This window comes from Glycine soja, chromosome 9, assembly GCF_004193775.1.
Source record: "Glycine soja cultivar W05 chromosome 9, ASM419377v2, whole genome shotgun sequence".
Lineage (NCBI taxonomy): Eukaryota > Viridiplantae > Streptophyta > Magnoliopsida > Fabales > Fabaceae > Glycine > Glycine soja.
In genome coordinates, this window is record NC_041010.1 from 43,368,034 (window position 1) to 43,393,396 (window position 25,363).

Genomic DNA, 25,363 nt, shown 5'->3' on the forward strand with positions numbered 1-25,363 from the left:
ATTTTTCATAAGACTTATGCCAAGACGTAATTTTTTTTTCTAAGAATTTTAAGTCCCCATTGCTTAATTTAAATAATTTCATGTACAATGATGAATTACAAATCATTCTTGAAAATTCAATCACATTAGTTAAACATAAATATTTTTTATACAATAAAAGTAAATATTTATGTTACTCATATTCTAAATTAATCCGATCCGATCCTAAATACACCTGGTTCAAATTTTATCCACGGATAATTAGGTTTATTTGAATTTAGAAATGAGTTAGAATTGGTCCAATCAAAATTTAAAAATTGGACCACCCGTAATTGATGTTAGTAGATTTGAGTAGGATTATTATCTTTCTTATACTATACATGTGCTTTATATAAAAAAAGTGCCAATAAAAATTGATCCAACTAATAAGAATTGAATTCATATTTTACAAAGAAGATATGTTTAAATTTTATTATTAATACAAGGATTTTGTTGAAAAATAATTTATAAGTACATTTATAAAGACAATTTGTAAGGCTTAAAGAAATCTTAAAGTCTGATCAAATTTAACCCATGTAAACTTTAACTGATTTAAACTTTTTTTAAGTAAGAAATAAAAATGCTGACACCAGAAGGATATACTGATGTCACATTATTAAGGCTGTTGCTTCCAGAAATACTTTCCTCCGATCTTGAAATTAAATTGTAAAAGTTACCTTTAACTAAACAAGAAAGGAGAAGGGAGAAAAAATGGTGGGAAAGAGGTGGGGTGAAGAAATCAGAAAAGGGCAAAAAGCTCACATGGCAAGCACAGAAGCGAAAAATCATCCTCAACGAGTAATTTAATCCAACCCCGGACCCCACTTTGGTCAATTCAGTACGCGGCGCCCCAAGTTCACACCTAATCCTCCATCGCAAAACCAATACCACCCAGTTAAAATTCCACTTATACCCTCATTATTTTGATTCCTCCTCGTCCTCGTACTCCTCATTTCTTTGTCGCCATCTCCATTCCCTTTCCCTTTAAACCCATTCCCTTTCAACATCACAATGAGCTGACACATACAAACATCCATCATCATTATTATTTTACTCCGAACGAGTTGACACCGATTCCACTCACTCAACCATGAGCCGATTCAGGCGTTTTGAGCTCATAGAACAACCACCTTTCTTCCACTCCTGCTACTCTTTCCCTTCCTTCGTCCTCCAAGACTCACTCTCTCTCGACCTCGACCTCTTGCCACTTCCCAGCCACTTCGACGCTTTCGCAGATCTGGTGCACGCGCCGTCGTTCGCTTACCGGCGCGTGGAGAGGCATCTCGAGAATGAGTTGCGTTTGCAGAGCCTCTCTGACCGTGTGGCGGAGCTGGAGTCGCGGTTCGACCGTGTGCTCGGCGGAGATCGGAAGTACACGTGGACAGCGGAGATCAAGGGAGCGGAGAAGAACGGGTTCGATAGGAAGTACAAGTGGGTTGCGGAGGTCGCTGAGGAGGAAGATAAGAAGAAGAAGAAGAATAAGAAGAAGCAGGTGAAGGTGCTGAAGGATAAGAGCGCGAGGTGGACTCTTCAGCTGGAGAATGAGGATGCTGAGGAAGAAGAGGAGAAGAAGAAGAAGTTGCTGAAGGGCGTTGCGAGGAACGTGAAATGGACGGCTGAGATCACGGGAAAAGGGGAGAACAGTGGGAGCTCGAGGAAGTACACTTTTCAGGTGCAGAGTGGGGATGCTGAGAAGAAGGAGAAAAAGAACAAGGGAAATGGGAATGGATTGCGTATTGTGGAGATTCAGGAGCCAATTGGTCATAGAGATGTGGTTTTGAGACAGGTTGGGTAGCTTTTAACTCCCTTTTTTGAGTTTTGCCATGTGATCTTGTTTCATTTTCGTTGGCTGAAGTTTCTGAATATTAAATTGGTAGGCCAGTGATTTGGTTGTTGAGGTGAATATCAGGGTCATATGACAGTGATGCATTTAGATTTTCACTGTTAGGTTGTTTAAATGCGACGTCGTTTGGCTATTCATCTCATGTTTTCTTTCCTTGTTGCTCTGCGCCTCTTTCATACTAACCTGTCCATTGCTTGCACGTTCGATTTTTTATTTTTATTTTTTTTGTTTATTTCCTTTTGGCTGTAGATTTAATTTAGATGTAGACATGTAGGTAGGAAGTAGAGAGCATGGCTTGGTTTTAACTTGAAACATGACTTGAGGTAAACTCTGATTTGTGCCCGTGACAGTCACTATGCATTATCAAATAAACATGTCCGTGAGCATTGGAGTTTCTGCCGGTGGCATATTTGCTGCTTTTCACCTTTATCATCCCCGGTGTATTTTTTTTTTAATTTTTAATGAATTTTAGATTCATACAAATAAATGCTACTATATTTAAAATTTGGAAGATTTTGAGTATGCTGAGTTTTTCTGTTTTTATCTAACTTCTTATTGAGGAAGGCATTTGCCAAGAGGTTTGGAGCTGTTCAAAATGAGAGGGGCAAAAAGAAGGACCTGTCTCCTCAAGATGCTGCCTTGTTGATCCAGATCAGCTTTAGAGCTTACTTGATCCGTAGGTCAAAGGCTCTCCGTGCCCTTAGAGAACTGGCCATTGCAAAGTCTAAATTAAAGGAAATCAGAGCCCAGTTCAATAACTTTTCCTACCGACGTCATGTAGCCCGTGATGCGGAGGAACGGCAGCGGTTTTCTGAGAAAATCATTGTCTTGCTCCTCACTGTTGATGCCATTGAGGTAGTGATCTCCATTTTTGGATCTTTCTTTGTGTAACAGATTGAACTTTTTCCACAATTTTTGAACTGCTAAACGTCATATCAAATGTTAATATATTAGTAAGTCTGTAATTTACTTTTATAGTCCAGACAGCACAATATAACCTAGTAGAAAACATGTATATATAGATGAGTTTGAATATTCATAGGTAGCTGACGTCGATTTTATCGTTATCTTTACTACCTTATTTAACAGTTATGCAAGCATCCCGGACACTGTTTCTAATATACATTTCTCTATATTTGGTTCAGGAATTAGGCATGGAAGTTCTCTTATTTCTATAGAATTTTAACAGTGATTCTGATGATGTGAATGAAAATACAGTTATTAAAAATTCGAGTCACTAAAAATCAACTCATTCTAAACCAAATGGGCATTTATACTTTATCTATTTAGTCATGGTTTACTAGCCAAAGAAACGGGAAGGAACTGCATACCAGTCAGAGTAAGGAGAAATACTTGACAGTTGCCTAACACCATAAAGGAACAGAATACCACCATTTATTGGTTTTTCTAACAGAGTTGCTCATTTCCTGTTTCCTAGGGATCTGATATTATGGTAAGATCTGCGAAGAGGTCAATGGTGGATGAGCTGGAAGCAATGCTTGATGTGGTAGATCCCCAGCCTGGTGGAAGATCAGCATCGCTCTACTTCAAAAGAAGGACATTTGATATGCCTGATGGAGTCATCAGGAAGGAAATAGAAGAAGGGGTTGCACAGGTTGTGCAAATGCTTGAAGAAGCAGAGAATAGTAGTGAAGCATGACCGTGAGATCAAGAAAGTAATATCTATCTGTTTATTTCGTGTTTTCCTTCTGCTGTTGTAGTTTGTTTGCAGAGACGTATTTTAGTCTAAGATTTCAAGACTTCTAAATTAGGCTTTCCATCCAATGGTATTTGTTTTGCTGAACTTTTGGCACTTTCTGAACGAAAAGATTGGCTTGTGTTAGAGCTGTGTTATTTAACTAACGACTCAGAACCTTGTTCATTTGTACATAGGTTATGCGATGCATCTTATTTCTCTGTTCAGGTAATTCTTTTCTATCGTTCGCGAATATATCTATTTAAACGAGGTGTGGGCGGAATAACACATAGCTCTACTCTATCTTTCGCTAAGCCATTTAAAGCAGAGACAATAATATGTGTGTGGGAAGTTTCTTTTAAGGATGAATTACACTCCATGTAACTTCTCTGGAGTTTTAATTCATCAGTTATTTCCTCACAATTTTAATGTAAATTACCGAATGAATTCGGGGAGAGGACCTGGGACGATGAAGTTTAAGTGTGATTAAGTTTTGATTAATAATTAGTTTCATAATTGATTCAAAGAATCTAAATCTGTGAAGATATCTTGATCTTGAAAAATCTAAGATCTTAATTAGGATGATATAAAAAAAAATCAATTCTATAACTTTTCAATTGATTTTATTGGTAATTAATGGTTGACAATAAAAGATATTTTTATAGTGTTATTTAATTATAAATTATTATTAATATGATTTTTTAATGTAATTGTTTTAAAAATTAATAAATTTATGATATATGATAATTTATGATTAGATAAAAATGTAAAATTATTTTAGGATATAACTTTTTTCTTTTCTTTTTGGATATGATTCAGACCTCAAAATTATTATTGGAGTTTTAAGCCAAATGTTAACTAAATTTTAACATCATTAAATTACAGTTAAAAAAAATATTTTGTTAAAAAAACCTTAAGAGTATTCTAGTCTTTGTGCAGGTTTTTTTTTTTTGTTTGGTTTCACAAGTTCATGAAAAGTGACATGTCATCGTTAATGTCACATCATCAAATTTTTATTGGTGAAAGAATTACAATCATACAATTGCGATACCAATTAGACCTAATTGACTCAATTAGAATATGTGGATTAAATTCTTACATTTTTTTATATTTAAGAGAGCCAATTTAGACAATTAAAATTTGATGAACTGAAATTAAACAATGACCAAAAGTATATATAATTAAGCCTATATACTATTTTCTTATTGATTTTCCTAGTTTTGATTTTTTTAAGGCATTAAATGATTTTTTTATTTAATACTTTTTCATATAAAGTAGTAAGATAATCAACTCAACTAATTATTTAGAAAAGAAGATATGTCACAGTAAGACCAAATAAATATGAGAATGGCGTTTTGTGAGAAGTTGCTCAACGTGGTTTAGCAGACACGGATGCAAATTGGTGGAAATGAGTTATGCGGATCATGATAGGTATTCAGCAGGTGTTTATATGTTTTTGAAGGCTTACTATGATCTTAATGCTGTTTGTTTAGTACATTATAGCGACATGAATTCAGTTTTATGTTATGATTTCTGCTGTTTTTTAAGTTGAATTGGTTTAATCTTAAAGTAAGAAGGCTAAAGACTGTTCTTGCAATGCAATTGCTAATAACTACCATAAATAAGTAATGGCCATTTGCAACAAGGATTAAAAACTGCTGCTATCTTTTGCTCTTGTTTTCTTTGGTGTTGTTGGTTTCCTCATCAAGTGTAATCAAGTGATGTTGCTAAATATTGATTAAAAAAAAAAAGTCATGTTGCTAAACTCAGCAAATTACAAGTCAAAACTATTCAAGCCAGTCTAATAACAACTCGAAGTTCAAGATTACAATAGTTGGTTTTAGCAAATACAAGTCAAAAGGTTCAGAAAAATTTGGTCAGTTTATCACAAAAACTATTGTGCATCAAGGTCTCCCACGTGGCTCAGGAATTGGAGGTTTCTTATTTAATTGACGCTGATGATCTTTGTGGACACTGAACAGCATCAGGAAATGATTTTACGCTACACTTCAATCATTTCCACGTAGAAAGTTCTTAAATCATTGCCCTTGCAGAGATTGAAGAGAAGAACTTTATTTGTTGATGTACTTTCAGACAAAGAAATACCTAAAAACTTATTCTTTGATATTTGACATTTGTGACTTGATTTTAATGTTATCTGTACTCATCCCATGTTTGGGCCATAAAGTTAGAGTAGGAAGACATGAATCAGAACATTACATATTGATTTGGTTTATTGACATTTTTTTTTCTTTCTAGGGAAGAGTATCAAATGGTTGAAATGTCATATGCTGATCATGATTACCATCCAGGCTCCAGCTTAATGGCAATCATGATCAGAACATGATATTTCAGCCATTTCACATGTTTCACTAAAAAAAAATGCCAATGTACATTGGATGTTTTTTATTCAACTCTTCTTTCTCTAACTTCATATGATTTAAGAACTTATTCAATGGAAATGATTGACGTGCAAAGTAAAATAATTCCCTGATGTTGTTCACATCCTTTGAAGAATAAGCTGTAGATGTAAGATACGTGATGCAAATGGACGGTTGAGATCACAGGGAAAGGGTAGTTAATAACAGGTTGGTAGCTTTCACAATCTTTGAGTTATGGCGAGTGATCTTGGTTTGGTTGGGTTGATAATTTGGTTGTTGGTGAGTGAGCAACACAAGTGTTAAGAGTCATTTAATAGTTAATGCTGATACTGATATACTTACGGTACCATGTTAGCACACAAGTAGCAGCAGAGAAATAGAGAAATAAAAAGATGTGATCCCACACCTTACTCGCTTTAAATGGTTGACTATGTTTTTCCAAAGCTGCTTGGTTTTCTTCCTATTTATACACTAGTTCTATATGAGTGAGTGTAAGTTTATAATTCCTAAATTCAAATTTGTCTACGTTCATGTGTATATATAAAAATGTTATATTGCTCTTTAGGGGTTGGAAATCCAGGATTTAATCTAAGCTCTTTTTGACGTAAGAGGCAGCTTTAATCCAAATTCTTTTTCTCAAAAGATAGAAAAGAGTATACTTATTTTAATTATTTAAAATAAATAATGTTACGGTATTTTTAATTGGGCTTTATTTTTTTCATACTTATAAATATGTAAATTTATTTATTAAATTATTGTAATTGGAAAAACGAACTCGGTTTTTTTGTTGTAAAAAAATCCCCCTTTTGACTTAAAAGTTAAAACTACTCTCATCTATGTCAGCCCAATCCAAATTGGAATGCCAAGTCCAAATCTGGAGATACCTCCCTCATTCTATGCTGAGTCACTCACAGTAAGGAGCTCTACCTTCCATTATTACCCCCATCTTCTTTCTCGTGGCACTACTCTGAACTGAAGGTTTCCCTCCTGCTCCTTGGCCACACTTGGATTTTAGATATCAAACCATTTGGAAGAATTTATTTGAGTTTATGTATGTGCCTCATAAACCTTTTTAATGTTGTAATCTTATTCCAATATTATCTATGTGTAACTTTATTAAAATAAGTTTTTTTTTAACTTAGTTTTGGTATATAAAAAAGATTCACATTATTTTGGAAAACCGATCAAAAGTAGCTTATAAATGTTAGGATGAAATGAAATTTTTGTTTTTCGATTTTTTAAAATATGCACCGTTAGTCTACTTATTTTTTAATTGAGGTATTTTATCATTTATTTTTAAAAACTTTGTGATTTTATTTCTCATTTTTTAATTTATACATTTTGTCATCTATTTTTTAAAATTTCACAAATTTAATCCTTGTCACTAATTTCAAATATTGACATATATACTTTGAAAACTGTCTCTATTTATTTATTATACATATGAAAAATGTTTTTTTAATTATTTAATTACTAATAAGTTTAATTTATTAAAAAGTACATAGTCAACAAATTTAAAATTGACTAAGAAAATTAAGATCGCATATTTTTTAAAAAGTGGGAATAAAATATCTCAATTTTAAAAAATAAGGAGATTAAAATTATGAATTTTTTAAAAAATAAAAGATAAAATGTTTCAATTAAAAAATAATGAAACTAAAATCACAAATTTAAAAATATAAGAGACAAAAATTATATTTTATTCTATATTATTTTCTCTTAACTCATTAAGATGTCTTTTAGAAAGACTAATCCGTGAGACATAACTAAAGCCAGTAATACATAACGAACCCAACAGTTTAAATCCTATTTTTAAAATTTAAAAGAAAACATGTTATAATAAAAATCTGGTAAAATATAGTAATATAATTAGTTTCAAGTTTGAGTCATAACTATAGAATTATATTAAACACTGAATGTAAAAAAGCTTTATGATCTTACATGACTTAGAGCAAAAGTGAAAAATACTTGCAAAAAACCAAAATAAGATTTTGTGCTATTCAGTAATACATATCCATGTGCGTGTTTATAATGAAAAAAAAATATTAATATTTTTACATGATCAATATTTTTTTAATACTACATAAACATCTTATTAAATTCTTTAATAGCCCTTTTGACCATTTCAATATAAATTTATTACTTTTGCAGAAATAAATAAATGTAGTGATCTATTATTGATTGTTAAGTCAAATCAATATTAATTAAACTTTAGAAATACATCACAAAATTAAAAAAAAAATGTAGAAAAGTCAAAATCTGCGAGATAAAATTATTAGAAAAATCTTTAATAGAAATATATGGTTGAGTTTAGTAAGTAAACTTGGTTTACTTGGCATGGAAGCGTGGCTTGTAGAAACCTAGAACTAGAATTCTAGAAGGGCATTCTGGTTGGAGTTTTCTTTCATTTTTTTTCCCTCCTAAACTAAACATATTATTAGTAAACTTGGTTTACTTTGTTGGCATTGAAGCCTAGAAAGTTGGAGTTTCTAGAGTGGAAGACTATTGAAAGTATTTTGGTGTGGTGTGCTATGCCTATTGCCTATTGCCTGCCCTAGACAGTTGATTGTGATCTGTATATATGCCCTAATATCACGGCGTTGAATTTTGCAAACCAATATCAATTATTCTTTCTTAAAGAAAATGGAAGCACTTTGGTTTGGGTTGCCCAAAGAGTTACTATGACGGTGCCTTTCCATTTTTGTTTCTTTACTGGTGTTATCATATTCCATCACTTCTACTACATTCTCCTGTCGCCAGCGAGGACTCGGCCCACACCTCCCTTTTTGTTTCTACCTAAAATTATAGGACTTCAAAATTAATTAGATGACATATTTTTTAGTGGAACGAGACATAGATAATTTAAGACGATTGTAGCAACCAATTTGCAGAACATATAGAATCTGAAGTATAGAATCTGAAGTTGGTGAAAGGTCCAATGCTGTTGAAGCCATGGCTTACTTTAAGATGATGAAATGATATTTCAGAGTAACGTAGATTCACATTCACCTCATATATGGTTGTAGATGCCGCAATCACACATAACCACTTCAATATAAAATCAGTTTCATTTTTTTTTTATCACAGGACGAAAAATGTAATTCATTTTAGATCCTATTCGAGCCGGCCTTTTGAACCTTATATTTAAATCGAAACTTGATAAAATGAATTACGTTTTATGTGTTGTGATGAAAAAATGAATCTGCTTTGATTCATTTTTCTTATCACCAGACAAAAAAAAAACAAATTTAACTTATTTAGATGAACAAAATACATACATTATTATAAATTTTTTGATATTTTTTTAATTCTTATTGATAAAAAAATTGAAACTTGAAATTCATTTCACAAGTTTTAATTTAGGAAAGAAACCTAGAACCAATGTGCAAAACTTGTTTATTATAGTTAATTTGGTCAAGCCTTTTAAAAAAATTGTAATACAAACTTAAAATTTAAATATTCATATTTAGGATTGAATTTTGAAATTCTCTCTTTTATTCCTGAATAGTTTTTTGTTTATGATACAAAATTTCTTTCCAACTTTTCCAATCACAAAATTCAAACTTTTTTTTAAAATATTTTAGTGCTTTATTCAAACACTTTTAAAACCTCATTCAAACATTAAATCAATCACATTACAGTACCATTTTTTAAATTTAAAATCCTGGTCAAACACACTAACAAAACAATATAAAATATTAAAAGATACACAATTTTCTCTTTTCAACATGGGTATATTTCAAATAAATGTCAGGATTCAAACCCAAAATTATTAGATTAAAAAGACAAAAATTATTATATTTATTGGGTTGTGCCTAAAAACAATGTGTTAAATTTGTGTTTAGGCAAGAGTTTCTCACACTTTCGTATAACTAGTTAACTACTTCATCTTACTTAATTTATACATCCGTATATGTGTGTGTGGGATGCTACATCTTGGTGGGTCTTAAATGAACCCCCTCCCCCAGTTTCCAGTTATGTAAATTTGTAATGCTTGCATTATTAAGCTACATTAAGAACCACCTACGATAGTATTATATATAGCTTGGATCTGGGGTGTGGTGGTAAAGAAACCACATGCATGCTTGGCATTTAGGGAAGGTTACAGTTACACAATCTACTCTTTCACTGTCAAACTTGGCTTTCTTGCATTAAAAACTTGATAGCTAGGTCTGATTAAAAGTTTCTCATATTGATGATGTCATGCTTGCATCTCTGTCAATGACTCAAAATGAAATTAAGAAGCTAGCCGGTGAAGATTAATGTTAATGCAACGGATCGGAATTGAAGACCATTCATCTGAGCATGGGCCCAGATTGGCGTTTCATTGTTAGGAAAACAACTCACCTCAAGAATCACACCACTTGCAATTATGGCACCAAATTAAGATGCATGAGAAATTATACCTAGATATTTTGAATATTGATGTTTATGATTTTTTTTTAAACACATTTATTGATATTTTGGAGTGTAGTTGTGTTAAGAATTTAAAGTTTAGCCTTAATTGTGGAAGAAAAAAAAAAACTTAACTTTAGCTCATTAATTTAAAGGAGTTAATTAATTTTAAAGTTTGTATATTGGAGTACTTAATTTTCTCATCATTTATTTGAAATATTTTTTTTACTAATTTAATATTTGATAGATACATTCATGTGTGGGAATTGGAAAATAAAACCTTAAAAAAATAATTTTATATTCTTTAAAATGATTGAAGATTTGACATAAAGCATATAATAATGAAAATAATATTTTTTAATAAATTATAATCATATATTTAAAATTTAGTGCTAGGTTATATATAAGCTTTATGGTACAAAAATTTTTTGTACGTAAAAACGACGAATCATTATCTGTCTCATTGGTTAAATAATAATCTCACCAACGAGACAAAGGAGGGGAGTTGATAGAAATCAGCCTATACAACTATACTATTGTTGTCATATTTTCATCGAATTCGTTTCACACCGTCTAGCATTTGTATACAAGAGGATAAAATATGTTTTCCCTTCTAATAAATATTGAAATATTTAAAACTTATTTCTGTAAAACTTTTGATATATTTTTTTTCTTCATAAAATTAAAATATAATATTTTTTGTTCGTTGGGGTTAAAAAACTCCCACAAAATTCCCAAAAACTGCCACAATTTTTTAATTCCTTTTTCATCTTCTTTGAAGCTCTCTAACCTAAACACACAAACCATAACAATAACCAGATGATGGCACAGAGGAGATGAAATAGAGCGCAGATCTGATGGCGTCAGGGTCAACGTCGTGCAGTGACGGCATAGAGGAGATGATACTGGTTGATGTTTGGTGTCCTTGTCTCTTGCTTGTAGATCTGGTGTTCTTGGCTCATGCGCACAAATCTAGTGTGCTTGCTCGTGCGCGCGGTGACGATGTTGGTTGGTGTGGTGAGGCGCGCGCGCCGTGTAGGAGGTGGCACAAGCGACAGCGCGACGCGGAGGAGGAGGTGGTGGCATGATGTGGAGGAGACGGGGTAGGATGGGTGGTCGCGTGGTGCTCGGGGCTGTGGTGGTGATGGCGTGCGACCCAAACCCAAACCCCAACCCAGACGTGCAACCGAAATCATATTTTAAAATTAAGATTAAAAATCATAGGTTCTAAGTATTTTACGAGGATAAAAAAATCACCGATTATAATTTTACGAGGATAAAAAATTATTTAAAATTTTAAAAAATGAATTTTAAATATTTGCATTTTTAATAAGATAAAAAATATATTTTAGACTATATAAGTTAATAATATATATAGTGTATGAGGTAAGATTTTTTTTATTATTGTTAATAATTATAACAAGAAATATTTAATAATTTACTTAATTTTTAGTATTTATTTAAATTCAATGTACATATGTTTTTTATAATTAAAAGTATTTGTACGATGTAGTCCTACGTAAGTGTAACAATGAATGCAATCCGAGGGAAGTTTCAAAAAAATTGACCTCATTATTTAGTGTTACTGTAGACATGTGTCCCTTTGATGGGGTTGACAAATGACAATATCGGGCCTTGCCCATCCCATGCCACTTCACTTCATTATGAGGCCATCATTTCCCCCAACGTGGACCCCACTTTTGCCACGTGGGACCATCTCAGTGGCTGTCCCCGACAATCCCCACCGTCACCGACGACTACCACTCGTTTCCCGAAAGCGACAACACGCAAGCACACGTCGTCCCCACGTACGTGGCGGGCCCCGCTTCCCAACGTGGCCACGTCGACCTCGTCTCATTTACACGTGTCACCACGCGCTTTTCCTCCGCCACGTGTCTCCACACACTCCGCGGGACCCACTCCAGCGATTTCTCCTCTGTATTATAATAATCAAAACAAGGTTCGCGAACCAATGAAATCAAATCTTCCCTTTTTCGTACGTTGGTTGTGCGTTAATCATAAGGAACCCACGCGCCGTCATCTCTGATCACGCGCTGCCAGCATTAGAGTTGGAGAGTGAAGGACACGCGCGGGGGAAAGAAGATGAATAGAGTCATAAGGGGCGTATTTTATTGGTGGTGTTTCCCAATTCAACAACCGAGGAAGGTTTCCTTGTAAAGCACGGTTCGTGAGGGGCGAAACGCTATAAATACCAGGATCCTTATTAACGTTTTCCTTTCTTCCCTTCTTCGCCGCTTTGCTTTGTTGCGCACCGTTCCGTTTCGTTAGTCCATTTTCTTTGTTTTTTATTTTTCCAGGTGAATATTATTATTGCGCTTTCGTGTTTCTCCCCGAAAGTACAAATAACGCATTGCCTTTTCCTATTGTCTCTCTCTCTCTCTGTCCGTGTTTGGCTGCCCATAATATTACCCCATTTTTAGCTTCTGCCAAACAACAACTTGTGCCTTTTGTCTCCTTTCTTATTTGTTTCTTTTTTAAAATTAAAAAAATTAGTATAACCTATTTTTTTGTTGGCCGCCAAACTAAAAATATCAGTGTTTGCGCCTTTTAATCTGGTATTCCTCTTCTGACTGGTGGCTTCGTTTTCGCTTTTGAAGATATTTAGACGAGAACGAGAATCCGCATTCTGATTCTGAAGATTCATGACTAATCTCATTTCTTTCTTCCCTTGGTTTGAGCTCGTTTTTTAGGTAAAGTATGCTTCTCTTTCTTTGCCCCCTTTCCTCTGTTTATTTTATCTGCCTTCCAATTTTTTTGGTTGCTTTTCTTTTTTTCTTTTCATTCGGTGCCGATTGGGTGAAACGCTAAGACATTCAGAAGGGTCGGTGCCGTTTTGACTTGTGAATGTTTCGTGTTACCTTCGCTTTTAGTGATTATTATTATTATTATTATTATTGTTATTATTATTATTATTCAATCTGGGGTTAAAAGTTTTGGGAGCTGGTCAGAATCTAGGATTCAAAGCCACCTTTTTATTTTCTCTTTTCAACTCATTTTGATTGAAAAATTGTTTTTTTTTGGGTTCATTTTCTTTTTCTAGTTAATCATATTCTACTTTGACCGATCCTTGATTGATTGGTTAATTCGGTTTTTTCAGTTTTTCCCGACCGTGAGATGGGTGCTGTCGATTATTGATTCTGATTTGTCTTCCCTGAAGCTGTTTTTGATTATGCTGATGTGATGTTGTTTGTTTACACCCTTGATTTTTTTTTAGTCTAATTGTTTATTGTCCTCATCGTGTAAACTAATGTGAACCATTTAAAAGAATGCAAATATAAAAGGAAATGAGGAAAAAGTCAATTTCTGAAGTCTACATCACTCTGTGTTCAATTTCCCGGTCATGAGGTTGTTTTTCGGAGTATTTTAAATTTATACCATGGAAATACTTGTAATTTACGATTGGTTTTGAAGGAAATGTGCCTTACAAAGTTTGGGAAAATATGTATTCTTTGTCATTGTTTATTGATATTCTACGTCAGTTTGTCTATTTCATCGCAGAATATTTATGTGTTGGGTCCATATGTATTATTGACTCCCACTCTTTGTAGGCCCAAATTGTGTGGTTGCATATGGTATTGTTTTCTTTCGTGTCCACTAAGTGGGGTAGCACACCTTTACATTATGCAGAAAATCAGCAATTTCTTAATTGTTTCATTAATCATTAACAGCTTACACTTAAGCCGTTGAAAATTTTTATCTTCCTATTTCTTGTTAGTGGTGGTTGGATTTTTTCATTCCTGATTTTTTAAGTGTAGTTTGGTCTGTTTTCATATTTATTCTGCATCATGTTGTAGTCATTGTTAGTGATTTCTATCATCTGTCATATTTAATTAGTTGTTACTCTGTAGTAGATATAAGTAGTTTGTCCATTCTTTAATAAATATCTACAACATTCATCGTTGTCACGATCAATTCTCATTGATTGAAACCTTTCCTAGAGTGGAGTACTCTTTAGTAATCAAGCGTGGAAGATTATGTTATGTTTTGATTTTCTTAAAATGGGTTTCTTTTATCCCTGTTAAGTTGGGGTAATTGAGTTTATATGGAAAGATTCGAATCTGCAAGCAGGACTTGACCTTTGGTACCAGTCATATGAGTGTCTCTTTTTGTCAATATAACAGTTAATTACTCAAGCGACATATGTTGTGAAAATGATACTAATTCTTCTGTTCATTACCTGCTCTTGCTGTACAATTTTATAAGCAACAATCAAGGATAAACTGTTTCCTTTTCCCTTTTGCTATTTTTTAATATTATAATTACAAAAGCCAAAAGAGTGTAAGTGCATACTATTGTCATAGATGCTTTTTCTCTTTCAACCATTTCATATACAACTGAATATACATGATCCTAACTCTAATATATTACTCAACTATAGTTCAAGGAAAACCTCACTACAAGTAGGATGGACCCTTTAACGTCTTTAGGATGGACCCTTTAACTCTAATATACATGTTTAGTTGTCAATTAAGGCCAACTGGTGCTTTGTGTATGTATATAGCTCACTACAAGTAGGATAGACCCTTTAATGTCTTTATTTGGATTTTAGTTAATTGCATTTTTAGACCAATCATTAATAGGAAGAATCAATAATACTTCCTTGCTTTTTATTTTTTCAAATGATTATTTAAATTTTCTGTTATATAATTGTGCAGCATTTGATAACAGCTGTTCCCAAAGCTGTCTCCCTTCACTTTTCCGCTCTCTGCTCCCCATTCTTGCTTCTGCTTGCTTCATGTGTTTCATAGTATAACTTCTATACATCTCAAGCATCTTTTGTTATTTATTGATTTGATATTGGTTTTAGCATTTTCATGTGCACTGTTTTCTCTCACAATTGCCTGACCTACAAGTTGTTTTTCCATTTCTATCGGATGCTTCTTATTATTAGAATTTTACATATTTAAAAATCATGTTTTCCAATACATGCCTGCAACTCTTTTATCCCTGATAGTTGATAGGAAGATGAAAGTGCACTCAAACTCAAGATATCCATTTGTTTAAATTATTCCAGTCCTGATATTCAAGTACTTTAAAGTAAATCAATTATATGATCATTATTTTCAGGAGCTCGGCAGTTGATGGACTGTTACCCCAAGAGCAGTGACAAGAAAACATTAAAGAGGTGGTTTTTTATTGATAAAAGAGTTGGGTGAAGTGGAAATCCGATAAGTATTAGTTCAATTGGTGCTCAATACTCCTTAAAGTTCTTACATTGTTGCTGGACTGTAAATTGATTTAAAATCTGGATCCCATGGACTTGAAGTCGAATCATACTCCTGTTCTCACTGATGCTGCACCTGTAACAAAGTCTAGACTGGGTGTGCATTCCAGTTTGTTGCCTTACTCCCATACTGGGACAACCTTTACACATGGAATGTTATTGACTATCCCGAGGAAGAAGACAGGAATTCTTGAAGATGTTCGTTGTAGTGGTTGGTTGGATGCCATGAAATCATCTTCACCTCCAGCCAGGAAGATAACAAAGGATGTTGGCCTTGGGTTTGCATCATCTGATTCTGATACTGCTGGTGCTTATTTTAGCTGGCTGGTATTACATACTTCTCTTTTGGTTCTTTTCTGAATTTCTCTATGTTTAGGTGGCTATTTATGCTATTTTTTTTTCATATTTGTTAATTTCACAGCTAAAATACCCATCAGCACTTACATCTTTTGATCAAATCACAAACTATGCAAAAGGGAAAAGAATTGCGTTGTTTATGGATTATGATGGAACTCTTTCACCGATTGTGGATAATCCTGACTGTGCTTTCATGTCCGACAATGTATGTGGTACTCTCCTTGGGTTTACTATCCATAATAACATCAATTGGGTTTTATTCTATTCTCATTTTTCTTTGGCTAATTACAATTCTGTTAACTCTGCAGATGCGTGCTGCTGTTAAGAAGGTGGCAGAATATTTTCCAACGGCAATAATTAGTGGAAGAAGTCGTGATAAGGTAGTTGAACAATTTTTAGAAAAACACATACAATTTTCTATCTCTTTTTAATTCCCTTATCTATCTGAGCACCACTGCATACACTCCTGCTCCCAAGAAGCTTCCTTGTCAGTTGCTGGTTCTAACTTTCGTATTACCGCTGTTGGCTCAGGTATATCAATTTGTAGGACTAACAGAACTTTATTACGCTGGTAGTCATGGAATGGACATCATTGGCCCTGTTAGACAATCTGTATCTGATAATCACCTAAATTGCATTAGGTCTACAGACAAGCAGGTACAGGGAGTTGAAAGTTTCTATCTGCAATCTGTTTTGTGAATATCTCTCTCACTTTCTGTTCTCTTGAATTATTTCATTAAATGGCTTCTGTTATTATCTTTAAATTTACAGGGTAAGGAAGTAAATTTATTCCAACCTGCTGCTGAATTTCTGCCCATGATTAATGAGGTATGCATTTGAAAACTAGTAACATGAGCCATCTTTCAATATTTTTTCTTCATCAGAACTTTTTATCCTGATTGGCTTATGCTTGGGGCAGGTACTTAATTCTCTTGAAGAGTGTACAAAAGACATTAAAGGAGCTAAAGTTGAGAACAATAAATTTTGTGTATCTGTGCACTACCGGAATGTAGATGAAAAGGTTATAGGCTTTTGTACTTATAATTTTCTGCTATCTTGATTTTCCTTTTTCTGAACTTTTTACCCATGCTATGTTCTTAAATATTTTTCTTTTCAATTTAATAATACAGTATTGGAATTTGGTGGGGCAACGTGTTCATGATGTTCTGAAGGGCTATCCACGTTTGCGCTTAACTCATGGGCGGAAGGTACTGTTTTTAGTGCCAAAGCCAACCTTTTGACTCATTTTTTAGGAGATTCAACTGTTCAATGCTTAAAATTTCTCGTTTATAATTTCTGCTTACTATTTTTAGGTTTTAGAGATCCGACCTGTGATTAACTGGGATAAGGGCAAAGCTGTCACGTTTCTACTTGAGTCACTTGGTGAGTTCCGTTTTTGTTTTTTTAATATGGTTTCTTTTTTTAATGATCACAGTACATTGTTTTGCAGTAACTGATATTAGACATATTGTTTTTTAGGGCTAAACAATTGTGATGATGTGCTTCCTATATATATTGGAGATGATCGGACAGACGAAGATGCATTTAAGGTAATATTTAGCTTCCAGTGATGCACTGTTGCACCTATTCCCTTTATTTTTCACTTTGCTCTGTTGATTTCTTTAACACTGATATGGTATGGAACAATCTGTTTCAGGTTTTGAGAGAGGGAAATAAAGGTTATGGGATCTTGGTGTCTTCAGCACCAAAAGAAAGCAACGCAATTTACTCTCTTCGTGATCCATCAGAGGTAAATCTCATTTTTAACTGAGTTTATATATTTTGTTAGAAATTTTTCTTGTAGTAATTTGTTAATTTTTTGTACTAAAAAGGCTTTTAGCAACAGACACTGTTAAATGCTACTATATAGATCATTATTCGTTGTGCATCATGTTGGTATTATTTGGTCCTGACATAAATTTACCTTATATGATTGTATCTACAGGTCATGGAATTTCTCAAGTCACTTGTGTTGTGGAAATCAAGCACCTTAAAAAGCCTTATATAGTGTATAGAGGGAGAGAATATACTCTGCTATACTATACTATATCATAAAAAAAAAAACAGATTTTTTCGATTTTGGTTTTTCTCGGAAACATTCCAAGAGGTTTCCTGGAGCCAGATTTACGCACAGAAGAACCTCTTTTGGTAACAACAGCGCTGTCGCTACCCAGTTGTTTTGCTCAAAGCTCCTGTGGTAGCTGTAAATTCGTCGCTCATAATTATAAATATCTCAAAGAATTAAAGAAAAATGTGCTGAGTTTTTTTGTTTTTTGGTTTCCTCTCGTTACAAATGTATTGATATTTAATCATTGCTGCTTCAGTTTTAATCACTATATCTAACCACTAAAACGGGAGTTACACATGCGAAATCATTCATTTGTTAATTTTTTTTGCATGTAGTTTGACTGTTTGAATAATATATTTTATGATAGTTCTTGATCAGATATTCATGTCCGTGATAGCTCTTTTTGCCCATTGAAAGAAAAAAGAAAATAAAAAGGTTACTTAGCTTTTATTGCACTAATTTAAATTGTAATAAAAAAAAGCAAGGCAGGGGATTTAAATTGTATAAAGGATCCAATGACTCGGTTGATGAGGAATTGTCTGAGGCTGATTAGTCAATTGGGAAGGACTAGATGACTGATTGTATGTTGGAGGCCTAAAACGAATGAGTAATTAGACTTGGAAACTCTAGAAAAAAGAAAAGCCCAATAAACACTACGGCTTTGGAAGTTGGAGTTGAGGAATAAGTACTTTAAATCAAATTATCGATAGTTAACGTAAAAAATAAAAATAAATTATCGATATATTTTTGTTAACTATATTGGTTTTAAAGACCAGAGCTGTCCACCAATTAGTCATCTTTTCAGAACCATACTAGTTTTTTTTTTTAATATGAACTGTTATTCTTTTAAGTATAATATGTTGTCTCAATTTGTTAGAAGCAAATTACAACAACATTCTATAAATTTTTATTAAATTAGTGAAATTACACAAAACTTCATTCTTTTTAATTTTTTATACTAATTTCTCTTTAAATTTAAAAATATTACACCAATATTTTTTATGTAAAAAAATAATGTATTTTTATTTTTTGATATACTTTTTTAAATGTTTATAGAGAAATTAACTAATTATTATCTTTTTCTTCCTTTTATTTATTTATTTATTTTGAAAGGATGAAAGCCTGAAATTATAGAGAAATTAACTAATTTTTTGATATAGCTGAAAGCCTGAAAGTATTTCATTTTTCAAAAAAGAGAGTTCATCATAGATTCACGAGATTCATCATTCATACAGCACTTTACGAGCGAAAGTACTTATCACAGGGGTTAAGTGATTAGCGTAAAATTCACCATAAAAAAGAAAAAGATGATTGGCGTGAAACTTTGCCTTTGGCACTTTTCTCCCAGCCCCTGTCTTGTCCTGGGGTTTCTTCTGGAATCTCCTTATCAAATCCACACACGATGCCGTGGCGTCTATTCGTGCTAATAATTAATACTAGTAATTATTTGTTTTCTCATATTTTCTCGTCTATAAATAGGTAGGGACGTAATTAAGATTTTTTTCAATAAAAGAGCACAAAAAAATATCCAAATTTTACAATCAAACGTATTAGACATATTTTAAATTTTATATATATATATATATAATCAATTAATATTTGAATAGATCCCCATTTTGGTTCCCGAGTTTGAAATTAGAAAAATGTCAAATAAATCCTTAATTAAGTATGAAGTTACGTGCAGCCTTTGTTTGATCAACGGTCAAGATGAGCTTTTTGTCTTGTGCAAGCCTGCACATCAAATAATCAAGTTGTTATTTTTCATAATTTATGTCCATAAACAGTATATTTTGATTTCCAAATTTTTATCCAAAAATCCCACCTGTCCTTCTGTGTTGCCATAAAATATATATCCATATGTATATGTATGCATTAAAAGAAGCCTACCTGTTCATCCCTTTAATTTGCTTCTTTCTCCGTACGTGTTTGCTCAATCTCCAGTTAGATTAATTGGAACCACCAATCCAACTTCCCATATCGTATCATTATCATTGGTTATCCATATTCAATTATACACTTCCTTTTTTTTTCTTCTATAGTAATTTTTTTGTCTATATAAGTTTCATTTTGTCATTTCTGCTCATTAACACTACAGTATATAGACACCCACCAACACAACTAATTCATTCATGGCAGCCATGAACCCTGATCTTGAGCATGCTCCACAAATTCCCTTGCTGAATCCTCCAACAGGGGAAAGTGGAAGGAGAACGCAAAAGGGTACCCTTGTTTTCATTGTCTCGATCGTTTTCCTATTGTCATTTATCATCATAAACCTTCAGAGCCATGAGCCCAGCTTAGAAAACAATATCACAACGGTGCCATTACTACCTATAGCTAGAGGGGTCGCTGAGGGTGTATCAGCCAAGTCAAATCCATATCTATCACAGAAAGCTTCATATAATTGGACAAATGCCATGTTATCTTGGCAAAGAACAGCTTTCCATTTTCAACCTCAAAGGAACTGGATGAACGGTAATTAAGCTCAACTTTTGTAATGACGCCACGTCAAATATTTACACGTACTGCTATTAATTTAAGTGCTTACATTACACATGTGTTTAACCAAGAATGAATCACTCAACAAAATGTCAAATTTACATTATTTAATTTTTTCTTTTCTTTTCGCTCTCCAACTAACTTGGGAGTTGTCTAGCTTTAATGATCTTTAAATGAATTTTTGACTTATAGTATATTTGTATTATATGAAATATATCAATTTTTAATTTATATTTACTTTTAATATTTCATAAATAATAGAATACCACATTTTAGTTCCTGATTAATTAATCACAGTCTAAAAGCACATTTTAAAAATTTAAAATAAATAAAATTTAATTAAAAAGATGCCATGGTTTAAATTATTGAAAATATATATTTAAAGTGGACTATTGCTATTTAATGAAATTTCTATTTAGTAACATCCCGATGAAAATCAATCAGAAAATAAAAAAAATATATCAAAGAATATATTGTTGATATTTTTATGACTAATTATCTCTTCAAATAATTGCACCTTATTCCATTTTTTCCTCATTTCCTTTCGTTTTCATTTCTATAATGAAGAGGCTAATTAACAATGTCTCCTTGTTCTATTGGGGTTGCTGTGCGCATGTTTGGTTGTATCTGCTGCAGATCCTAACGGTAAGTCGTCTGTTCATTTGCATTTTGCCAACTACTCTTTATATTTATTTTTTTGGGTTAGTTCTTGACTTCTTTTATCTTTCATAAATGCTGTTTAACTTGCTGGCATCTCTTGAATTATAATATTTGCAAACATATATGAAATAAGAATTTTGATTATATCACGAGTAAAAATATTATTAACGATACATATAGTTTTGAATTAGCCTTTATTGGTATAGTCATTTGGTTCGGCAAACGAAAGAGGCTATGCCTCTATCTGGGATTCTGGGTGATATAGAGTCTTTTGATTTAGAATTTCATAAAATTAATCTGAATCACATATTTACGTATAAAGATGTACTTTTCGTTGAAAAAATAGGAGAATTATTTTTCCAACTTTAAAATGAATGAAGACTTTTTATTTAACTATAATATATTATAAATAAACTCAGTCATTATAAGTTTACATTAATAATATAATATATCATAGTGATAGATAATTTTGTTGATATAGAAAATTCAATTCAATTTAATAACGCAACTAAAATCGTGATCATTTGGTTCATTGCTTTGTTAATTACCGTCAAACTCGTAAGCTTGGAATCCATCGTGTTGACAAGTTATAGTGTTATACTTTCTTTTTTATGATTAAAATTATGCAATTTGAATTTCATAACTCTGAATTGGGCAACGTTAATGTCAAGGGTTAAACTTGGAAGTTTCAGTGAAAAAACAAACAAATTATATTAAACGCTAGCTTGATTGAGAGTTTGACGTCGGCTTGGGGATCCCCAACACCCTGTTTTCAGCTGAAGCTATCATGCATGGGTCACTTTTTTATTTATAAGAAAGTCAATATCATATGGGTGTCAAAGATTGGGAAAATAGTTTAATGTTGACCATGCATTGCGCATTTGTTAAAAGATAGTATTAATTATGAGAAATTTATAATGTTTATAAAACTCACTAGAAAGTTTGGTGATTGGATTATTGATTGATGATGAAATGGTATTTTTAATGTTTGCAGGTCCATTGTTTTACATGGGGTGGTACCATATATTTTACCAATACAATCCTGATTCAGCCGTGTGGGGCAACATAACATGGGGCCACGCTGTATCCAGAGACTTGATTCACTGGCTCTACCTTCCCATTGCGTTGGTTCCAGATAAGTGGTTTGACATCAGTGGTGTATGGTCAGGGTCAGCAACCCTTTTGCCAGATGGCAAAATCCTAATGCTCTACACGGGTAACACCGATCGAAACGTGCAAGTCCAAAATCTTGCGTACCCCGCCAACCTATCTGATCCCCTCCTCCTTGATTGGGTCAAATACGCTAATAATCCCGTCTTGGTGCCTCCACCAGGCATTGGGCCAAAAGATTTTCGTGACCCAACCACTGCGTGGATTGGGCCAGATGAGAAGTGGAGGATCACTATTGGGTCAAAGCTCAACAAGACAGGTCTTTCGTTGCTTTATAAAACCCAAGATTTCATCCACTATGAGCAAAGTGATCGCTATTTGCATCAAGTCCCGGGTACCGGCATGTGGGAGTGCGTTGACTTTTACCCGGTTTCAGTAAACGGGCCTAACGGTTTGGATACATCTGAAAATGGGCCAGATGTGAAGCATGTGTTGAAGGCTAGTTTGGATGACACTAAGGTGGATCATTATGCAATTGGGACCTACTTCATTGAAAATGATACATGGGTGCCCGATAACCCGAATGAGGATGTGGGTATCGGGTTGAAATTGGACTATGGGAGATACTATGCGTCAAAGACATTCTATGACCAACAAAAACAAAGAAGGATCCTGTGGGGTTGGATTAATGAATCAGATAGTGAAACCGCTGACTTGAAAAAGGGTTGGGCATCTCTCCAGGTATATATATATATGCATGGAACATATTTCTCTCAATAGCGTTAGGACAAATTATTTAATAAATCTAGTGTACTTAATTTATTTATTTTTTCTTGTCTAAGATTCTCGATATCAAAAGATAATTTTGGACATGGACACCAATTTAAATTGACTTGAGTGAATTTATTTAAAGGGCTCCAAAAATATTAATGATGCGTAAATACTTTTCTTGCCTAGTGTATCCATGTTAGATGTATTAAGGCTAACCGAGAGTTTGTCAAACCCCTGAAGGTAACTCTATCTCGCACATCAGAAGAAAAGGAATTTTGGCAACTGACAATAATATCATAATTTTCTTCTTTTTAATTAAGGTTGTTATGAATTCTCATCCACAATCTTGTTTTTTTTAAATCAGACTATTCCAAGAACAGTTGTGTTTGACAAGAAGACTAGAACTAATTTGCTTCACTGGCCAGTGAAAGAAGTAGAAAGCTTAAGACTTAGCAACTCCGAATTTGAAGGAGTTGTGGTTAAACCTGGCTCAGTTGTGCCACTGGACATAGGCCCGGCCACACAGGTTTGCTAATAGCATTAAGCTACTCGGTTCTTGTTACATAAGTTGTGAATTAGTGAACTCATACATATATACATTTCTTGAAAAAAAATTCAGTTGGACATATTTGCTGAATTTGAAATCGAAGATTTAGCATCCAAAGGAATTGGCAAGGACAATGTAGACTGTGGAAATGGAGCTGTTGACAGAAGTGCTTTTGGACCATTCGGTATTTTGGCTATTGCAGATGACCAACTTTCTGAACTAACACCAATTTATTTCCATCTTTCTAGTACTACTAAAGATGGCAGTTTAACCACTTCCTTCTGTGTTGATGAAACTAGGTACTATAGTTTTCATTTGGTTAATAAGATGGCAGTTTTCATCACTTGAATTAATAAGACCAAAACCGTGAAATCTAATCTCATGAGCATGAAATGTTATTGGATAATGTAGGTCATCAAAGGCTCCTGATGTTTCAAAGCTCATTTTTGGAAGCAAAGCTCCAGTTCTCAGTGATGAAAAATTATCAATGAGGGTATTGGTAAGTATGAATAAGATATATATATATATATATACACACACACACTTATTGTGTATACATCAGCTAGCCATTGTAGCTTTTATTTAGTTTCTGGACGAAGGAATGCTTACACATTTTCAGTTTTGGATAAAACTGCTTTCTTGGTTAGCATTATTATGTAAGTTCATATGACAATTAAATTTACAATATGATTCAGGTCGACCATTCTATCATTGAGAGCTTTGCTCAGGGAGGGAGAACAGTGATCACATCTAGAGTTTATCCAACAGAAGCAATATATGGAGCTGCAAGATTGTTTCTGTTCAACAACGCGACGGACATAAACATCAAGGCCTCGCTCAAGATTTGGCAATTGAACTCAGCTTTCATACGCCCCTTCCCCTTTGACCAGAAGTTGTGAAAGTCAAAGCTATGGATGCACATTTGCATTATATATTTTGTAAACGGTTATTACTATTGCCCCAGCCAACTAAGGAAACAATGAAAGTCTTGTGGCATCAACATGCATAAAGGCATAAAGCTGATAAGTTTAATTAGCTTGAGTTATCCTACAGCTTGTAGGCATACCCATGCCATGGATATCCATATTATTTGGAATTTGTCAAGAGTCATTAAAGTCTACCACTAGAGTAATTATATACAAAAGAGCCTTCTATTGTTTTATTTTATTTTTATCTTAATTTTCATATCATATTATATACATATCATTCTTACACTTCCCTCTTATTCTCTGAAATAGCATATGGGTGTCATTGTGTCCATGTATCATTGTTTTTCCCGTTACTGATGCAATTCCTAGATTCATATTTATCCATTTGCTACTATTATGGTATTTCATATCAGCAGATATTTATTCTTGAATATAAACACTGTCCTGACAATTGTTTCTTCAGCGTCAAGTTAATTTATCGTGCTTTAACTTAATAACTTTTTTATTTATAAAGTGACAAGCAAGAGCCAGAAATGGCCAATGGCCAATGGGAATGAATAAGAATTTTTCAAAAATATTTTTTGTCAATTACTTTATACTTAATGGCACTCAGCTTTCTTCAGAAACATTCCTCGCTCAATTTTAATTTAAGCTATGCTATCCCCGGTCCTCAATTCTATTATTTAGTTAAAATTATTGGACCCAATTGTGATGCAAGAAAATTCGGATTTTGATTGTATACTGATATTAATATGTGATTCCTCGTTCTGTAGTTCAGTGCAGAGTGCATCATAATAAATGTGATCAGGAAAATAGATATCAGCCTATCAGGGGAATAGTTCCT

General features: G+C 33.3%; 3 protein-coding genes across 6 annotated transcripts; all 3 read left to right on the top strand.

Moving 5' to 3' along the window:
* Window positions 1-942: 942 nt before the first annotated feature.
* LOC114425053 (BAG family molecular chaperone regulator 7-like) lies at window positions 943-3,767 on the top strand. The gene is made up of 3 exons (XM_028391797.1): window positions 943-1,804; window positions 2,426-2,716; window positions 3,300-3,767. Exons 1-3 carry the CDS (start codon window positions 1,109-1,111, stop codon window positions 3,519-3,521), a joined length of 1,209 nt encoding a protein of 402 aa, XP_028247598.1. The 5' UTR covers window positions 943-1,108; the 3' UTR covers window positions 3,522-3,767.
* Window positions 3,768-12,330: 8,563 nt separating this feature from the next.
* LOC114425057 (trehalose-phosphate phosphatase A-like) lies at window positions 12,331-18,258 on the top strand. Of its 4 annotated transcripts, XM_028391802.1 has the most exons (13): window positions 12,331-12,651; window positions 12,952-13,044; window positions 15,422-15,905; window positions 16,000-16,140; window positions 16,244-16,315; window positions 16,467-16,592; window positions 16,707-16,763; window positions 16,855-16,956; window positions 17,066-17,143; window positions 17,249-17,318; window positions 17,415-17,485; window positions 17,593-17,685; window positions 17,881-18,258. In XM_028391802.1, the coding sequence occupies exons 3-13, from the start codon at window positions 15,609-15,611 to the stop codon at window positions 17,941-17,943; spliced, it is 1,170 nt and encodes a 389-aa protein (XP_028247603.1). In that variant the 5' UTR covers window positions 12,331-12,651; window positions 12,952-13,044; window positions 15,422-15,608; the 3' UTR covers window positions 17,944-18,258. The 4 variants fall into 4 exon arrangements, with proteins under 4 accessions (XP_028247603.1, XP_028247604.1, XP_028247601.1 ...); XM_028391803.1 differs by having other exon boundaries at window positions 12,331-13,049; XM_028391800.1 differs by having other exon boundaries at window positions 12,331-13,044.
* Window positions 18,259-19,865: 1,607 nt separating this feature from the next.
* On the top strand, window positions 19,866-24,808 carry LOC114425056 (beta-fructofuranosidase, soluble isoenzyme I-like). The gene is made up of 7 exons (XM_028391799.1): window positions 19,866-20,478; window positions 21,139-21,147; window positions 22,157-23,013; window positions 23,408-23,569; window positions 23,663-23,889; window positions 24,002-24,089; window positions 24,286-24,808. Exons 1-7 carry the CDS (start codon window positions 20,133-20,135, stop codon window positions 24,487-24,489), a joined length of 1,893 nt encoding a protein of 630 aa, XP_028247600.1. The 5' UTR covers window positions 19,866-20,132; the 3' UTR covers window positions 24,490-24,808.
* The last annotated feature ends 555 nt before the right edge of the window (window positions 24,809-25,363 follow it).

Coding starts and splice junctions, on each gene's coding strand:
- LOC114425057 (XM_028391803.1), top strand. CDS start 15,609: ATGGACTTGAAGTCGAATCATACTCCTGTTCTCACTGATGCTGCACCT. Junction 16,957..17,065: donor ACCGGAATGTAGATGAAAAG/GTTATAGGCTTT, acceptor TTAATAATACAG/TATTGGAATTTGGTGGGGCA. Junction 17,686..17,880: donor CTCTTCGTGATCCATCAGAG/GTAAATCTCATT, acceptor TTGTATCTACAG/GTCATGGAATTTCTCAAGTC.
- LOC114425056 (XM_028391799.1), top strand. CDS start 20,133: ATGGCAGCCATGAACCCTGATCTTGAGCATGCTCCACAAATTCCCTTG. Junction 23,014..23,407: donor AGGGTTGGGCATCTCTCCAG/GTATATATATAT, acceptor TTTTTAAATCAG/ACTATTCCAAGAACAGTTGT. Junction 23,890..24,001: donor TTCTGTGTTGATGAAACTAG/GTACTATAGTTT, acceptor TGGATAATGTAG/GTCATCAAAGGCTCCTGATG.
- LOC114425053 (XM_028391797.1), top strand. CDS start 1,109: ATGAGCCGATTCAGGCGTTTTGAGCTCATAGAACAACCACCTTTCTTC. Junction 1,805..2,425: donor GAGATGTGGTTTTGAGACAG/GTTGGGTAGCTT, acceptor TTATTGAGGAAG/GCATTTGCCAAGAGGTTTGG. Junction 2,717..3,299: donor TCACTGTTGATGCCATTGAG/GTAGTGATCTCC, acceptor CCTGTTTCCTAG/GGATCTGATATTATGGTAAG.